This window comes from Taudactylus pleione, unplaced genomic scaffold, assembly GCF_031769625.1.
Source record: "Taudactylus pleione unplaced genomic scaffold, aTauple2 ptg000201l, whole genome shotgun sequence".
Taxonomy (NCBI): domain Eukaryota; kingdom Metazoa; phylum Chordata; class Amphibia; order Anura; family Myobatrachidae; genus Taudactylus; species Taudactylus pleione.
Window position 1 is genome coordinate 53589118 of NW_028284603.1, and position 19233 is coordinate 53608350.

At 42.7% G+C, this 19233-nt stretch overlaps 1 protein-coding gene across 2 annotated transcripts in view; it reads right to left on the reverse strand.

Annotated features, from left to right (window-relative positions):
- ACOXL (acyl-CoA oxidase like) overlaps positions 1-19233 on the reverse strand; it is a 549975-nt gene that overhangs the window by 352083 nt on the left and 178659 nt on the right. For both annotated transcript variants that reach the window (XM_088477381.1, XM_088477382.1), the window contains exon 10: positions 15447-15481. In XM_088477381.1, the coding sequence (XP_088333507.1) occupies positions 15447-15481 (35 nt within the window). The remainder of the gene's footprint in view (positions 1-15446; positions 15482-19233) is intronic.

Sequence of the window (19233 nt, forward strand, 5' to 3'; positions counted from 1 at the left end):
AAGTTGTATATCTTAAAAGTATCACAAGAATTTAGTAAGGATGGATTTACAGTACATATGGAGGTAAATATTAATAAGGGTATAATGTACATTTATATACAACTTATTTGATGCCTTTTATTATTTAACCCAGAAAATTGCAATGTACATAAATGTAATCTCTAGGGCCTGATTCAGAGGCGGACGCAAATGAAGGATGGTTTTAATTCTGCGCATGCATCTAAGCTGCACTGCGAATGTGCCATGATGGTCTTGAGTTATAAGTCGCAGTACAGCTCTAGACGCCACTTAATTGACAGGCTGCCGGTGTTTGGGGGCGGAGATAGGGGAGTGCTGGAGAAAATGAAGGCGTGTTGTCTCCATTTTGGGGGCTTGCCAAAGCCAGCGACTGCGTCTTCCCATGCAGATTCACTGTCCTCGGCAGCTTAGTTGCAAAGGACATTCTGAGCAACCTTAGAGTTGCTCAGATGTCATAAGGTCTGCAAGATCTCCCAGATGTTGCATGTTCAGACGCAGGCAGTGGATCAGAGAAGCCGACAGTGGGCGACTTTTTAAAAAAGATGGCTCCTGCGGCATTAGTATATGTTCACAGATCCACTGCATTTAGTATGTAATGACATTGCCACTGACATTTCTCAACTTCAATAGCTCAGAACTGACAAGTATCATATATGTCATCTCTACACATACAAAACCAATTATCAAGAACGAACTGGATGTCCACAGGGACAGTTTATCTTACAGACTCAATTGTACTCCCTCATTCTTTTAATAGATCTGAATGGAAAAACCTCCATAGTTTTAGATTCACTCCTAAATTTACTGTATTTACATTAGTGTGCATTTTTTTTCTTACTGGCATTGGTATTTGTTTATTATTTGAACATAAAGGTCTGCCTTGATATTCTATTTAGAACAAACTCTAAGTGTAAAGTTAGTTAGTGTGATAGACAAAACCAGCGCTAATTGCTGCCAATCAAAACTTATCTGGACAAAAAGAAGCACAGCCCTGTCAACCACCACATAACTGAACCTAAGGGAGACATATAAGCACAATTTACTTCATTCAATGTTTGCTGAAATCTCAATAAGAAACTTTTGCCCCAGGGGTGCTGTGGAAAAAATGCTGATACTCTAGGGCGCCGTGATTCTAAAAAGTTTGGGAACCACAGCACTAGAAGATTTTTTGAGCGATTTGCCCGATTCCAATTGTGAGGAACGACAGATCCTCCAAATCGTCTAGTGTGTACCCATTATGTTGTGCTGTGGGCGCTCCCATGGGTTCGTCAGTCGCATCGTCCGATCGGCCCTACATGCCGGCTAACCTGACCATTAGGCTGACGACCCCATTCAGCGGGGCCGACATATTGGGCGGGCGGTCACCAGATCGACCAGTTTGTACCGGCCGCCCGATATGTTGGTCTGTTGGTGGGGGGTTGCCGGTCCAATCGCTGGGTACATCGTCTAGCTTTACTCTTTGGCGATTTGAAACGTAGTGAGGTACATTAGTCCTTGCATGAGCATTGTTAGGTCAACTGAAATTAAAAATCCATTCTTTACAGTGATGAATTTAAATCCCAAAAAAAGAGATAATTTATTTGCAGAAAGGTTACGTTTTTTCGATAAGCGAATTGGTCAGGCAGAATAACGCTGGCAGGGCCGTAGCTAGGGTAGTGCGGCCGGTGCCATCGCACAGGGCACCATAGGTCAGGGGGCGCTGTTTGGGCCTGTCAAATTTCTATTTATTATCATTCTTGCTTGTAGCTTCCTCTTATTTCATCCCCAGCATCTCCTGGCCTCTCCTATCTCTTCCATGGCCCTTTTTTGGGTGTATTATGTCCCTTTGAAAAATGAGGGTGGCGCCATTGCTCTTTCTGGTACAGGGCACCAAAAAGTCTAGTTACGGCTCTGAATGCTGGATCACACCGCACTAACCCTTACCAATCTGTAGTGTTACTATGGTAATCAGAGGCAGGCACAGTTAGCTGTGCGTCTATTAACAGATGCTTATAGAATGACTTTCATTGGTTGCACAATGTGACTGTTTGATGACTGGCTTCTGCTGAGATAATAGTTTTGAAGTTGTTTTTGTACAATGAAAGGGAACACTAAGAAAAAAATGAAATGAAAAGGTTTTGTTCTAATTGTTTAGTTTTAGTGTGATATATAGGGGCCTATTCATCAAGAGAGAGGAAGTTTTAAACAGAAAGAGCAATAAGCATATATGCTTGATATCAGGCAGTAATTATTATTTAAAGTTCAATATCATAAACTGATCAGTGGCTAGAAATTAGAGGTAGAATTTCACAAAAATACGGCATTTAAAAAACAACTTCTACATAATTTCCTAAATTAACATAAATGCTCGCATAGGAAAGCTATTTATAATCACTGAATCTCTGTTGATATGGGGGAAAAAATAATTGCGCAATACTGTGAGCTCCATACATGTCAATGGCCAAATCATGTAAATTTCTTATTCATTTCATTGTATCATGCATCTCACTTGAAAAGAATGGGTCATTAGAATGAATGTACCATTGACATGAATGGGCTGATATAGCCAAGCTTAATGACACCAAGTCAGTATATAGATTGTGTGTTTCTAAAGAGATAAAAGTACGTTTTTAAGCAGTGGCATGCCGTGCAATGGAGCAAACCATGTGCATGAAAAAACTGCGCCGGATCCCAGGCATACTCAGACACAAATGTGAACGCACAAGGGTAAGGAGCCAATAAATACTTATTTTCACATGCTGTTACATATTCTGCACTTGCATTACAATCACAGAAAAGGAACATTTAAACGCCAATAGGCCCTTAAGCAGCAAAGCAAAGGTTTAGAATACCACCTTCATCCCTGGGTGCAGAAAAGGTAGAAATCAAAATGCATTAAAATAATTAATCAAAACAAAATTATCTTCAAAATCAGGAATGTGATATTGAAGCCCTGAGTGCAACAGCAACTTGTACAGCAAGATGACATCATGGTGAAGAGTGTACAGTCTAGTCAGCTTGTACTTTTCTTCCAGGAGATCCTGGAGGAGAGGTCCAAAATGGAAATACAGGGCATCTGGTATTGCACTACATACTGTCCCTGCTGCAGAATACCATGATTTGCAGCATCACACAGTGGATAGAGGCAGAGCCATGATAGCAAGATTCAAGGTGGATTGTGTTAAACTAATGAGTGTAACTACCATAGGTGCAAGGGGTGCAGCTGCTTTGGGGCCCAGAGCTTAGGGGGACCATCTTCCTTGTCAAAGTTACATGTGTTATATATACATTTTTCACGATTGATTGGTACATAGGGGACTTTTGCTATGGGGCCTGGTTATACGGTATGGCCCTGTCTGCTGCAGAGGTGGATGGGATCCAGGAGCGTTGCCTACTCTCCCAGGAATTTGAGCGGCTCCCTGATATTTGGGAAGTATGACACTGGTAAAAACGTATAAAATACAAACATAAATATGTAGCCTTGCAGACTTCCTCCTCTTGTGCCCAGCGACAAATACAAGCTAAGCTTTCCAAAGTAGAGTAAAGCAGCAGGTCTTGCTTGGTGAAGGAAAGGAGAACATAATCAGTAGAAATAGAATGTTAGTTTTGGTGAGCGGATATATTGAACACAGGCCCAAACTTTTCAATCAAACATCAGGATGGCAGCCTACATACAATAAAGTTGGGTACACACTACACGATTTGTGTACCCATAGACAGCATATTCGATGGCACAATATATCGGGTGGACCATACAAACTGCATGATCTGGTTTCCAACCGCCTGATATATAGTTCCCCCACCGAATCCAGGAGCATGGTGTTGGCTGCCGGATGTTCTGAACTCCCATGCATGAGCAGTAGATCAGAAGATGCAACAAACGGTGCACAGGAGCACGCAATCACCCGTTAACACTGAGCGATGTGGCCAATATATCGTTCCGATCCACATTGGAACGATATATTGTCGGAAATATTGCTTAGTGTGTACCCAGCTTAAGTCTTATAGTAACAGGTGAGCAATGAAGCCCAAGCCAGGTGTTGGATGTGTGGAGAGGGGTACAAGTTTGTATTAAGGTGTGATCCCCTACAGCACTGCACATATATCTCTTTATAGAGAGGAAACATATAACTTTCACTCCATACTGTTTTGTACAAACTGCTATGCTCGCCTTGTGGTTGCTAGAGGGAAACAATACAATCAGACTTTTCTCATAGTTTCAGACACTATGGCGAACATTATAGACATGGTACCAGGAGCTTGAAGAACAAAAACAAATATATATTTTGTCATTGTATTATTTTTTTATACAGTAAACCAATCTCCTCACAACTAGCTGAGTAGTGGTCGTTCTACTGCTATGGATGGTACAATAGGTAGGTAGATTCTGAGCTCTGCTGATATATTTGTGTCGATGAAAGCTGACTGGACACATTTGACAGAGCATGATGTATTGTACAGTAATAACAAATGTGAAATTGGGAAACACTGCAATACTCATAGTAAATGGCAGGAAGTCTTGCGAAATTCTAAGAATAGATATTTTTCTGGGCAAAACACTTTTTTGCTCAGCATCTATACATGACAGTCATACTGAAACAATAAAAAGGAAGATAATTATACGGACAATTTACTTCATTACGTTTTTCTATTTATTTTGAAAGCAAAATACCATATTGCAGTGGTGTAACAAGGGGAGAAACAGCATAATATGATGGAAAAGGAGGCTATATTATATACACATATGGGTCTCCCATATCCAAATATTCCGAAATACGGAATATTCCGAAATACAGAATTATTTTGGCATGACTGAGATCATGAAACCTTTGATTTTTGATGGTTTAATGTACACAAACTTTGTCTAAGTCACAAATTATTAAAAATATTGTATACAATTACCTTCAGGTGTATATGAAACAAATTAATTTCATTTCTGTACACAAACTTTGCTTGAGCCACAAAATAATTGAAAATATAGTATAAAATTACCTGCAGGCTGTGTGTATAAGGTGTATATAATACATAAATGCACTCTGGGCCTGATTCAGAGCCGGACGCTCTGACCAGAGCGTTCGCTCTGAATCAGGGCCGTCCTACCTAATAATGGAGCGGCCTCCTGGCCGCTCGCATAACTGTGGGTGACCACCCACAGCTTATGCGAGCGGCCAAAAAGATGGTCGCGATGGGAGACAACATATATATATATATATATATATATATATATATATATAGATAGATAGATAGAGAGAGAGAGATATATATATATATAATATGTGGGGTAGAGAGCAAGCGCCTACTAGTGTAGTAAGTTAGGATTCCATATACCCAGAATTAGATATAAAATATGCGTACCAGATAAATGCTAATTAAACAGCATATCTTCATCCAAGACTGTGCTGATTAATGGTTCTTCAATTAAGTCTAGCTACCTTATTAATATAAGGAGTTGGCGCCCATACTGTAACTGACTTTTTTCCATATAGATATAATAGTTACCCTGCAGTTGCAGTGTGAAGGGCACTCTCAGGCCCGGTTTAGATACAGCACATACAAAACATACCATCCTTAGCAACGTTTCGTTTTGCATAGAAACCTTCCCCAGGATGTTAACAGCATGGCAATTTCAGCAAGTGTAGCGATATCTCCTCTTGTAGCAAACACAGACAGCTCAAAATTTCACAGAATGTGTTGAAGACCAAGACCCACAAATGTGAAATGTGGCAGCGGTGGGAGAGCTTAGCTGTATTCTTTATCGGGGCACTCAATTTTAGCAGTGATCTTTAAAACGTAACTTTTATTAAGGATAATTCTAAAAAATATAAGATAGCGAATAATAAAACCCTTAGTCATGTGTGTATTGGTAGAAACTACCCAAAATAGTGACTGCTAAAAAACAGACCAAACAGTCAAATAAATAGTACAAATACTAAGGAGTAAATTCACTAAGAATCGTGTCAGGCCGAGTTAGTATTCCCGTGAGAGTTTCCCATGATTTTCAAACACTGAGATTTACTAAAGTCAAACACGGGTGTAAAAACACAAATCTACAGTATCTGAAAAACACTGCTGAAAATACAAATAGAAGTCAATACACCATTGAACCAACTCCTTGCGAATGATAAATGATAGCACAAAGAAGGATCCCTGTTCCGTTCAATCACTGTTGAAACAAGAGCCAGGAACTTCCATAGACAGGAATACAACACAGGGATTTACCAAGAATCGTGTCTGCAAACTCGGGGCAAAATAGAAGTTTAAAATAGACCCCCTCCTCAGCAGCGTGGTGTGCAGAAGCAGGCACAGGTTACTTGAAGTGAACCTTGCGGTTACATCACTGGATACCATAGGCAAATGCAGGGGTGGGGGTTCCGGTTGCCTGGAAACTCCCTGCCCCAGCCCACAACATGATGACCACAATAGAAATAGCATATAATACTAAAGTTGCATGTTTTTAAGATCCCCTCAGTGTCGCAGATGAAATAATTAGCCCACCTGTCGATCTTTAAAAATGTGTGAGCCAGTAATGAATACACCTGTGCACAAACTAGGAGATATGGAAAACATGCACTGTTAGGGGTGCACTGATATAGACCATCTATAGGGTCAATTACTAATACTGTATAATATAACACTATCCAGAGCATAAGGAGACCAATGTGTACATATATGTCTAGGACACTGCTAGGTTCTTTTGCTACTCCCCCTCACTTCCAAACTTGCTCAAATGTTCTGAAATGTAGCCCACATCTGAAATAAAAACATTCAGCTTAAGCAGGATGGCCCTACTGCCACCTGTAATGGCATACTGTGACTGTTAGTCCTCTATGTGTCAGAATTATTACATACACTATACTTCGTATGACATATATTATAGCTGGTTATTCGCTAATTATGCCCTCTTCATGGACTGGCCACACTTGCTTTAAAATGAAGAATTTGAAAAACCCCCTCTAGAAATCCTGCGTTTGCAACTGGATACAATGTAGCGGTTCCCACCATAGACTTCAATGGAGATTTCACACCATTGAAGTTTATGGAGGAGACAGGCTGACCACGCATATCCAATCAGCGGGCAGCTCCGACGGAGCTGCCTGCTGATTGGCTTGCGGCTCCTGCAATGACTGGGCACACGCGGGCCCCAGTCATTTGCCCGGAGGAAAGGTATGTGTAAACACATACCTTTCCTCCTGTGCGGTATGGTTTGGGGTTTTTTCGTTTTAACCTCCGGGATGCCTAGAGGGACTGAAGAGGACATGATCAGCGCATAGAAGAGGTGAGTATGGTTTTTTGATTACAGGTACCCTATGGATTCCTACTGGAGAAGGGGATATGATGGCTTCAGGGATACTAGGTGAGTATGTATGTCAGTTAGTGTGAATGTAGATGTGTGTTTAAATAAAATTGTACTTTCACGGTCTGTCTTGTCTTTATTTTAATATTTCTTTTGCAGTGGAACTACAGGTACCAGCAGGCCCGTAATGCCCTGCATGCTGTTACTTGTGGTTCACCAAGTACCAGCATGCGGGGGAGGCTTGCTGGGACCTGTAATTCCACAGCAAAAGACAATATTTACAGTTATATTTTTCACAACACATTTACACTATCAACCCGGCACCCAACAGCCAGGGGTGCCGGGGATAGCCCCGAGCTATCAGCCCAGACCTAGGGTGCCCTGGAGAGTGGTACCCCTTTATTGGGGGGGTCCACACCTCCCCAGGGATCCCCGGCCTGGGCTGACTAGCAGTCAGGGGTAATGCTTTGGCTGGGGAACCTGGTGAAAGGGTTTCCCTGGCTGTAACATTACTCCCCCGCTAGAAAGAGTCCGGTGCTGGTTATGTGTTTACAAAGGATCCCTACTCATTTTGTCTCCTATTTTTCCACAACCAGGACCGGATTAGAAAAGCCTTGTACTGGTACTGAAAATACAGGGGCACCCTACACATTTTGTCCCCTGCATTTTAAAAACCAGCACAGGCTGTACAGAGCCTGGGGCTGGTTATGTTTCTGGGGAGGGGTTGCACGTAATTTCTTTAAGAATAAAAAATTATTTTCATATGTACACACAGAAACATGCATGTTTCTGTGTTACTCTGACCTGCTGAGGATAAACTCGCTATTCTGAAGCTGGTCTAATGTTTTTGCGGTTTCGCAGGCAGTAATATGTGCAAGTGAAGCAGTCGCACTTTATTACATTGCCCGAGTTCTATCTAGAGAATGTGGAAACATCTGGATGCAAGATGTTTTTGCGAGTTATAATAAAGCCCGAAAAATGCGAGTTTTACTATAGTCGCACCCTAATAATTTGCGATTAAGAAATGTGCAAGCTATTACATTTATCCCATGATTTTTATTCAACTGAGCCTTATACATGTACGCGGGGTTGGCTTACAGATGTTTAAGACACCACTGTTATTACATGCTGCCCAAACAGTCTCACTATTTATAACGTTTCTCTCAGTCATGCAATATATTGATGTTTAATTACTTCCTGGTAGGATAAAGCATTCACTGGCCAATTATGAGTGTGGTGTGCTTCCTGACATGTGATACCATGTATATAATAGGCTTGTTATAATTAATACTAGACGATGTGTACGGATGTGAGACAGGACCCGGCCGATGCGGGCAGAGATAGCCATGCTGCATTCGGCAGCATGGCCCTCGCTAACGACATCCCCCATTGGCCTTGCATGTAGAGCCGAAGGAGGCGGTCAGTGATGAGGCGCGGGAGCGGGCATTGTCAGTGACATAGCGAGCACACACTAGACGATATGTCAGAGCAGAGAGAAGAGACTCAGAAGTGTAATAAAGGAAAGAAGGCGGCCTACAGTGATGGGCAAATACATTTGGCGCTGGAGCACAACATAACCAGGAGTGGGGAGGAAATTTAAGAACTGGCAGAGAGCTGGGGGCAGGGGGGGGACATACATTTAAAAACACACACATGGGCTGTGTAAAGGTTTGTTTGGAGCACATTTAAGAATTTGCAGACTAGGGGTACGGAACACATTTAGGAAGAAGTTAAAACAGACAGCATTACAAAACAAACAAACACATAGGTGGTGTAAGGAGCACACTACATAACTTACAGGGTGGGAAGGGTGATGGTGATCAACATTAAATGAAAATACAGGGAGGGGCCACAATGCAGAACATATGAGGGAAAAGCACCATACAGAATATATAGGGGGCCATTTACACATAGGGGGCACATATATTATACACCCCGGAGGACAAGGCACAAAGTACGTTTTGTCATCTTGTGTTTCAGCAGATGGAGGAGTGGGCAGGACCTCTGTATCCACTGGTCTGCTTGTTTCACCTGTACTGGGCCCAACAATTTCTGATGGCAGCCCTGTACGTGACACTTTCCTAACCTACGCCAATATTACAAGCGCTCACTTCATAGCCCCGATGGATATAAGCCTTGTTTTCTAATGTTTGCAATCTTTTTTAAACAAAAAGAAAACAGCACTTTATACAATTTTGAACAAGAGAACAAATCAGAACAATGAGCATCACAAAGAATGCGCAAATTCAACCCAAATTCTTATTTTAATTTATGAAAGTTTAAAAGAGAGAAAACTGAGCTGGGATGTGAAAGCTTTTCCTACGGGTATCATGCATAAAAACAAATCCAGATTCCTCACTTCTTTGGCTCATTTCCTTATGATTTGTACAGCCGTCTATAAAGGAAAATCTCATTTGGGAATGTGGTACAGTATGTGGATGCGGTCTGCATTGTCGGCATTAGGAGACTCCATTTCTACAAATAACATCCCATACTGTTTCCTCCACCTTTTACCACTGCTCGCATATTACATAGGCAAGACTGCAATTACCAGTAATAATGCTTGTGACCAATTACAAATTGTGAATGTGGAAAATGAAGATGTATCTAGCAGCAGGGGCAGTGCAAGTTTCCGAAAACACCTGATCCTGCCAACAACTCTAACACTGTGCACACGTCACAATAGTAAAAGATTATATATCTGATCTCCAGACTTATATTGGTGCTGGTGGAATGAACCAGTTTAAGTATAGATAAGTTGCTATGAATAAATGCTAACAATAATGAAAGAGACACATTTTAAAGAAGACAGAGGGCCCGATTCAGACCCGGTCGCTAAGCTGCAGACGCACGCTATTGGTGATTATCGCCCGACTGCCCACGCGTATGCATCGCAGTGCACGTGTGCGAACCACTGCGATCGGGAATCGTGCGCTCGTAGCACAAAGACTGAGCGCTACTTTGAGTGACAGTGCCGTTTGTGGGTGGTAACAGGGGAAGGTGCTTGTGAACGGGGGAGTGGATGTGCGAACACAGGCGTGTCTGGGCGTCAAAACTGAGTTTTATGGGTGTGCATAATTAGCAGAGTTGCGTCATTGTACACGTCACTTGGTTGTATATCAGCCTGCAGTGATCGCAGTGCTTGCGGCCGGGTAAGGTCTACCTCAAGCGCTGTGTGCAGCTCCAATGGTTCTCGATGGTTCCGATTATTCATACACTTCCTGGAGATGACGTGTTAAGAGTAGGGATGTGCAGGCTCGGATTATTTCAGATTTGCACGCCGGGTTCGGATTTTTCCCTCCAAAAATCGGGTCTCAGAAAGAGGCAAAACGTCATCTTTCATTGACAAACATCATCATTCCTGGTCCAGGAATGATGTTGTTTGTCCATGAAGGATGACGTTTTGCCTCTTTCTGAGACCCGATTTCCAGGAATGATGATGTTTGTCCATGAAGGATGACGTTTTGCCTCTTTCTGAGACCCGATTTTTGGAGGGCAAAATCCGAACCCGGCGTGCAAATCTGAACTAATCCAAGCCTGCACATCCCTAGTTAAGAGAGAAAAGTGGGCGTCTTTGTTCCGGCGTATGTTCGCTTTGCCTCGCTCTCTAAGACATAGAGGGCGCCCTAACACCAGACAGTGCGATCGCGGAATTTGCATAACCGGACCCTTTTGGCTGCAAGAGAACGCAGTTTAGCGTCCGGGTCTGAATCGACTCCAGAGTGTTCAGAGCTTGAGAAGCGGGTCCTAGGACCCAGAGACTCGCAGGACTGCTATCGCCAGGGGTTACAGGAAGTGTTTATAGCTTTGCTGCTATGTACAGTATGCATCTTCTATTATATGTATACTTACATTATTGTGTCGCCTAGAAAATGTCTCATTAACTAGAACTTTTCTTTTCTCATTTACCAGAACTTTTCTTTTCTATCTCGAGTCTTAAACAAAAAACTTCACCTAAGTGAAAGGTTTATCACCATTTGCACTATAGCAATGTTGATTATATAATGCTACAGTGGTGAAACTACAGAGAGCAGCTTAATGGTGTCCTACATTCAGAACAAGGAAGCAGCTAATATGTAATAATGGAAGGCACAATGGTGGGTGTGAACATCCTATAAAGAAAAGTACATTTCTTGTAAACTGTGTGCATAACTGATTCTCAGATAATGTATTTCTGTTCTATCACTCGCTCTTCAGCCTTCATGTGAGAAAACCACCTTGGTATCCCCAGAATCACCTTGAGTGATAAGATATCTCCTTGTAGGGCCCCTCCACCCACGTACTGGGGATAGACTTCCTGACGCGTAGGTGTATTGAAGAAAAAACAAAGAAGAAATAAACGAAGTATCTTCTACCTGTTAATGTGGAACATATTACTGCCGCTCTAGATCAATCAGCTTTGCTTTCACTGCATTTATCAAACTGAAAAATAAATTCCCTCCAGGCAGTCATGTATCATGTACAAACAGATAAGCAAAGCTGAACAGATATTTTGTTATTTAAGAATATTTTCTATACAGATTTTTTTGTGTCACAATTTCAACACACATGGCTACTATTTTTGTAGCCCAAAAAACTTCTTCTCTACCATCTGAGCCAAATATAGGATCAAAGATAGGTGAGGTGTAATAATGGAAAGTTAGGCCATGTAGATGCATGCGCTAACATCTAATTGGTTATTCTTATTGTTTATATATTATATACTTGTAAAACCCAACATAGACATAGGTTTAGCACACTGTAGCTGATGCGTAGTTGGATGCATATCTTTAAAATAAATATAATAATAAGTATTATTATTTTATTACTATTATTATTAATTATAATAATAATAATAATAATAATAATAGAAGTAAATCCAATTATAATCGACACATTCGCGGGTGAGAGTGATCACGACTATGGCTGCACTTGACGGCAGCCTGAACTCGCTCAAAACTGTGCAGCCCCATAGGGCTGCGTACAAAATTGAGCAATTTCAGCTTGAAAGAGGGCCACGAGGGGTGCGAGAAGCGGTGCTGTTGCCGGCGTTTGAACGCCGTGGAATTGGTAAAATGCACCAGATTCACACCCCTCGCAGCTAATTGGATTGCCCCATTAGCAACACAAGTAAAAATACTGTATTTACACCAATATGCTAATAAGTAAAACTCTCAAGCAACATACATGCCACACAGTCACATGCACTTACACCCAGATACAATTACTGGTCATAAGCAAAAAAAGATATTTCTTTGACAGCAAAAAGTGTATTTGCTATTAGGTTTGATTTACATTAAAAAAATGAAAAAACATCTATGAGCTTTAGAGGTGAATTCACAATCAGAAGTGGTTAGCTAGTGCTGGCAGTCATCATCCTCACCAGCCTGTATCTGCACCAGCCCATAACTGATGGCTACTGGCAGGCGTATTGCGTCTATGTGGTTATGTGCCGCAGTTCACAGTTTCACAAACATGTCCTTACTGTATTCTATTAGCACATCCCTTTTCCTCCCCGGTTCCTACTCTCTAAGGAGGTCCATATACCAAATCTGCATACAAAAGTAGGCATACTCTAATTCTGTGGGCATGTGAATACAATTTAGCTTAATTTATGCTAAGCAATCTGGCCCAACTCAGCATTATCCCCAATATCTCTAATTACTACAATTACATCTAAATGAATGAATTATTCAACACTGAGATATGCTGTGAGGTAACTAAGAATATAGGGCCCGATTCAGATCTGCATGCAAATGCCATCATAGCTGCAGTCTCTCACAGATCGCAATAGCAAAACTATGCTAATGTCTCCAAAGCGTACCCAGGCATAAGGACGCCTAATGCTGCCTTCTCATATCCATCCAACGACGTGCAACACCGTAAACATTGGTAACGTTGACACAGATCTGGCAGCCACGCAGCCAGAAGGAGATGGCAATGGCTAATTTAGGCACGCCCATGAAATAGAGTTTAAACTGTCCCAACAAGCCTGCGTTTGCCTAGCTACCCCCTACATTACTTGGCTGCCGTGGCGTTACTGGGGTTGGTGATACCCAGCACACAAAATAGACCCCAGCACGCGTCCGAAAATGGGGCATGGCCTTGCAGGGATGGGGGCATAACCTCAAGACACACCCAAAGACTCTCCCTGCACTGCGGGCTGACCAGGAGCCTTCACAGTGCAGCGCCCAGCTCCCAGTCACTGAGGAGGAACTAACATTTTGGTGCCACCTCCTCGGATGGTGACACACGGTGTGATCTGCAAATCCCCTAGTGATGCCACTGCTTGGCTATTTGTTGACTGGGCGGAATCATGAGATAGCAAGGGGACAATGCATTCTAGCCTACTAATAACACCGCACATTATCAGTCACACCAGACTTTCCAGCATAAATGGATTGTTTTCTAGGAGTATGGTTATTTGGGTAGGAGAGTCTAAGATATTGGGACTATTTGGATAACTCATTAACCAAACATACATTCAAGTAGCTGTGGTGAGCTACATACATGTAATGGTATTGAAGGTTGGTGACAGTGTGTCAGAACTGGGAACTCTGGATTGCTCAGTTGTGGACCCAATACCTGCTCTCTGGTGGTATGGGAGGTCTGCAATAAGGATGGTCTTATATATGACCTCCTAATAAATGGTATACACCAGGATGGCAATGTCACGTAATGCACAGGGACCAAGACAGGAATATGGTAGACACTGGAGTATGGATCAGAAGAGTCTGTGGAGCATATACTGATGCTGGAATGGATCAGACTTGGAGCATATACTGATACTGGAATGGAAGAGTTATTGGAGCATTTACTGATGCTGGAATGGATCAGACTTGAGAAATACACTGCAGCTGGACTAAGACTAGATTTGAAGAAATCACTGGAGCCGGACTGGGACCGGATTTGAAGAAATACACTGGAACCGGATTCGTCAGAGATAAGCATAACCGACATCGGAGCTGAAGTCAAGAGCATGTATCAGCGACGAAGATCAGGCACTGATGCCGACAAGAGCGAGGCTTTATACCTTGTGACTCACAGGGATTGTCCAATCACAGCTTGTGCAAGTGGGCTGGAGACAGTCGCGATTATAGCGACCATCGGGCTTGCGACGAGACCCTGGGGTAGGGTCTCGGCTGCCGCAAGCCGGAGTGGACTCCCTGCTCTAATAGAGCAGGAAGTCCACTACTGACATCACTAGTGATGTCAGTAGGTCCTCCCACAAACGCCCAGGCGTTCCTAAGGGAACGCCTGCGTATGTGCAGTCACCCACCCTACCCGCCTACACCATCGACAGCCGCCCTGTCTTGTAGCGAGCCCCGCAGCGACTGAAGCTCAGTCGCTCGTTGGGGCTCGTGCATGCGCACGCCAGATGCGGCTCATGCGCAGTGCTCAAACATCGAGCCACTTGCGAGCCCTGTGCGTTTGCGAGCGGCTCTGAATTAGGCCCTGTGTCAGCGATCGGAACCGGCCGAGGGCTGCGAGAGAGAGAGGAGCCTCCATGGGCTTAAAGCGGTTTACAACATCTGAAGACCATCTGTAAACTACTGTACTAGTGCCAAACTCTGAAAAGCTTCATTTTTGGAGTTTAGTACATGGGGTCACATTGTAGTCCCCATTAATAATAATGGGGACTGTGATCTGAAGTCATTGTGCCATTAGTACACAGTTTCTGCATAACTGTAATAAACAGCTTGATACATAGGCCCCATGATATATGACATTTGACTTGTGATATCAAATGTTGTCAAAGATATGGGCATGCCTCACACCCATTCATACTCTGCAGAGTGGTGGGGGAGGGGTTATATTATGCAGTCAACCTGAGGATTTTGAAATCACAAACATTGGCAAAATGAAATGGAAGTATGGGCCAGAAATGTGCAGGGGACCATGTGCAAATTCCCTAACACCACCTTGAAAAGAGTCTTGACATGTACAGTAGTTGAGAATATCTAACCAAAGCAAGTTACACATGGAAATCTACTGGATAAATTGACCATTTTGATCTATCAAGTCTCATTTATATAGACAAAAAAAGTTCACAAATGCTGGTTGTATGCTTTACATGTAGTATACATTTAGGAAAGCATTTAACACATAAGGCAAACACCATAAACTACATGCACAAGTCCCATTAAAAAAAAAAAAAAAAAAAAAGACTCCTTACCTGTGACTATATAGAATGGCTATCGTCAATCCAAGCTAGAAAAACAAGACAGCGCTGTTAGTTACATTTCAATTAAAATAAACAAAAACCTAAAAGACAAGAAATGACAAAGACCAGCTGTGACATAAGACAATTATGGTAAATGAGCAAAGAAAACCACAAATTGGTTCCAGGTCTTAAAATAAAAACAAAAATACAAGGAAGCTGTCATCTTAGCACATGTGTCTTATTCATTGGCAGTGTTAAGGCAAAAGGCTAATTTACTAACACTGCGTTTCTTTGCAGAACTTGCAATATACAACAGCAACTAACTATCCACTTGATTTTATTGATTAATGGCCGGCTTGCTTGACCCCATTGGTCACTTAGCAGGCCAATGTTCCTGCACATTATCCGATGATGCTTTGGACAATGCAGCTCGGATAAGTATGCAACAGAAGGGGTGACGCCTCCTGCTGCATTACCATATTTGCTTGCCAGCAGCTTTGCAATTCCGTTCAGTAGTGAATCAGGCCCCAAGTTTTTGCAATTTAGGCGGGTTGTGACAAATGCAAGAATAACTTGCTGAGTTTGCCTGATCTGTCTCTACATATACAGCAAATTAATACACCTGTTACAAGTCGCCGGCACGATTTGTCACTCTCCAATACTGCAGGCATCGCTTCCACTGCTTCCGCATGCCGTGCTAGAACTGCACCACTGGTTTCTAGGCAACCTAGACGTCGGACGACGTCACACGTTACTGGGAACACTGGGTGATCTTCCGTTGATCTGATTGGTTCTTTACTCTTTTATAACCCTGGCAGCGTCCTTATGGACTTGCCGGCTATAAATCTCCGTACGTGCCCTTCCGGTTGCTTTACTCAGCGGTTCCTGTGAGTTCTCCCAGCTTTGCTGCATGGTCCGTGTATTTCCCAGAAACAGTTGTTTCAAGTGGTTCCCCTCTTTCCAGCTTCCATGTTGCCATCATCGGCTCTCAAGCCACACTACTGGCTCTCAGCTGCACCTCCTGCTCTCAAAGCCGCATCGCATCACTGACTCTGAAGCCACACTACCGGCACAGCCGCACCTCTGGCTCTCAAAGCCGCATCACACCACCGGCTCTCAAACTACTCCACCGGCATTCATCCACACCTCCGGCTCTCAAAGCCGCATCTCATCACCGGCTCTCAAGCCACACTACCGGCGCTCAGCCGCACCTCGGGCTCTCAAAGCCGCATCACACCAACGGCTCTCAAACCACTCCACCGGCATTCAGCCGCACCTCCGGCTCTCAAAGCCGTATCATCTCTTCGGCTCTCTAGTCACTCCATCGGCTCTCAGCAGCACCTCCGGCTCTCAAAGCGCATCACACCACCGGCTCTCAAACCACTCCACCGGCATTCAGCAGCACCTCCGGCTCTCAAAGCCATATCATCTCTTCGGCTCTCTAGTCACTCCATCGGCTCTCAGCAGCATCACCGACTCACTAAGCTGCACCACTGGCTCTTTAGCCACATCAGCTCAATCACCAGATTGCATCACCTCTGGTGATACCAGCCGCATCCTAGCCCTCAGATGGACTAACTGTGCATCAGTCCCCGGCTCTTTAGCTGTCACATTTAACTCTGGTCCTCCTAGGGGATCTATGTAACCCGCTACTACCACGAGTGTAAGTCCAGGCAGCCGCCTAAGTACCGGTGAACGAACTCTGTTCTAAGGGAACAGCAGGCGGTTGTTAGTGGCGGAAGACCTCATCCTTTGGGTTCTAGGGGTTTACACGGGGTACCCTAGGTAACCATAACAATACCACCTATTGTGCCACATGACTCCGCTTATTGCAAGGCATATATTAAAATGTAAGAATTATGTTATCCAATATTTATCTACTTATTAACAAAGAATCGCTCCTGTGTTACAATGTTAACAAAGAATCGCTCCTGTGTTACAATGACCTTAAGACCATGCAATATGTGAGTTTTCATGCTAACATTTGTTACACAATTGAAAAAAAACTGTCCAAACTATAAGTGGACATCTTATAGAAACACCCCAAATCCTGGCCCATTTATCCCAGTAAGCCAAAATACATCTGTTCACATTTTACTGACAGCAGATCAATAATCTGTAGAGTTGGTCAGGAAAACAGTCTGCACAGATTTTTAAACAAAATAATGATTTATTATTGCTAATATAACAAATTGATCATGGACTTGCCAAGTCAAACATTTTGAATAGAACTAAATGTACTTGCCATGTAGCCAGGATCATATGTAAAACGGACCTTAATGAAAATGGTACATGTAAAGCTTTTGATGTTAGGAACATTGTACCTGGGAATTACCTTTAGGACTCATTTACACCTTTCTCAATTTATTGCATGTTTTAGCCACATGGAAAGTACAGTGAAGATAGAACAAATGGAATCTTATGGGTGTTTTTTGCACCATGGCATTCTAAAATTGTAAACAATAATATAATAGTTTATAACCTAATTTTTAAGGCATTAAAGCAAGCTACCCATGCAAGACATTGTATTGGCAGAAGTACAATGCATCAAAAGTGCATGGGATACAGGCTATAAATGTGTCATTATAAAATATTTCCAGTTTCCAGCTCATGCAGGAAAGCCCACAAAAGTCTGATCAAAGCCATTTACTAGGCAGGAGTCATGGGTTGGGGAAAGATAACACTAAATATAATTTATTCTAAGGAAAGTGTAATAAGTTTAAATTGGTCCCCAGGATAATACAGAGAAGGGAGTCACACCATTCAAGTGCATTACACATCTGACCCAGTTATCAGCTATCTGCATTAACAAAGTGCATTCTGCATCTGACTCAGTTATCAGCTATCTGCATTAACAAAGTGCATTCCGCATCTGAGTCAGTTATCAGCTATCTGCATTAACAAAGTGCATTCCGCATCTGACTCAGTTATCAGCTATCTGCATTAACAAAGTGCATTCTGCATCTTAGTCAGTAATCAGCTATCTGCATTAACAAAGTGCATTCCGCATCTGAGTCAGTTATCAGCTATCTGCATTAACAAAGTGCATTCCGCATCTGACTCAGTTATCAGCTATCTGCATTAACAAAGTGCATTCTGCATCTGACCCAGTTATCAGCTATCTGCATTAACAAAGTGCATTCTGCATCTGACCCAGTTATCGGCTATCTGCATTAACAAAGTGCATTCCGCATCTGACCCAGTTATCAGCTATCTGCATTAACAAAGTGCATTCCGCATCTGAGTCAGTTATCCGCTATCTGCATTAACAAAGTACACTCTGCATCTTAGTCAGTAATCAACTATCTGCATTAACAAAGTGCATTCCGCATCTGAGTCAGTTATCAGCTATCTGCATTAACAAAGTGCATTCTGCATCTTAGTCAGTAATCAGCTATCTGCATTAACAAAGTGCATTCCGCATCTGAGTCAGTTATCAGCTATCTGCATTAACAAAGTGCATTCTGCATCTGACCCAGTTATCAGCTATCTGCATTAACAAAGTGCATTCTGCATCTGACCCAGTTATCAGCTATCTGCATTAACAAAGTGCATTCCGCATCTGACCCAGTTATCAGCTATCTGCATTAACAAAGTGCATTCCGCATCTGAGTCAGTTATCCGCTATCTGCATTAACAAAGTGCATTCCGCATCTGAGTCAGTTATCCGCTATCTGCATTAACAAAGTACACTCTGCATCTTAGTCAGTAATCAACTATCTGCATTAACAAAGTGCATTCCGCATCTGAGTCAGTTATCAGCTATCTGCATTAACAAAGTGCATTCTGCATCTTAGTC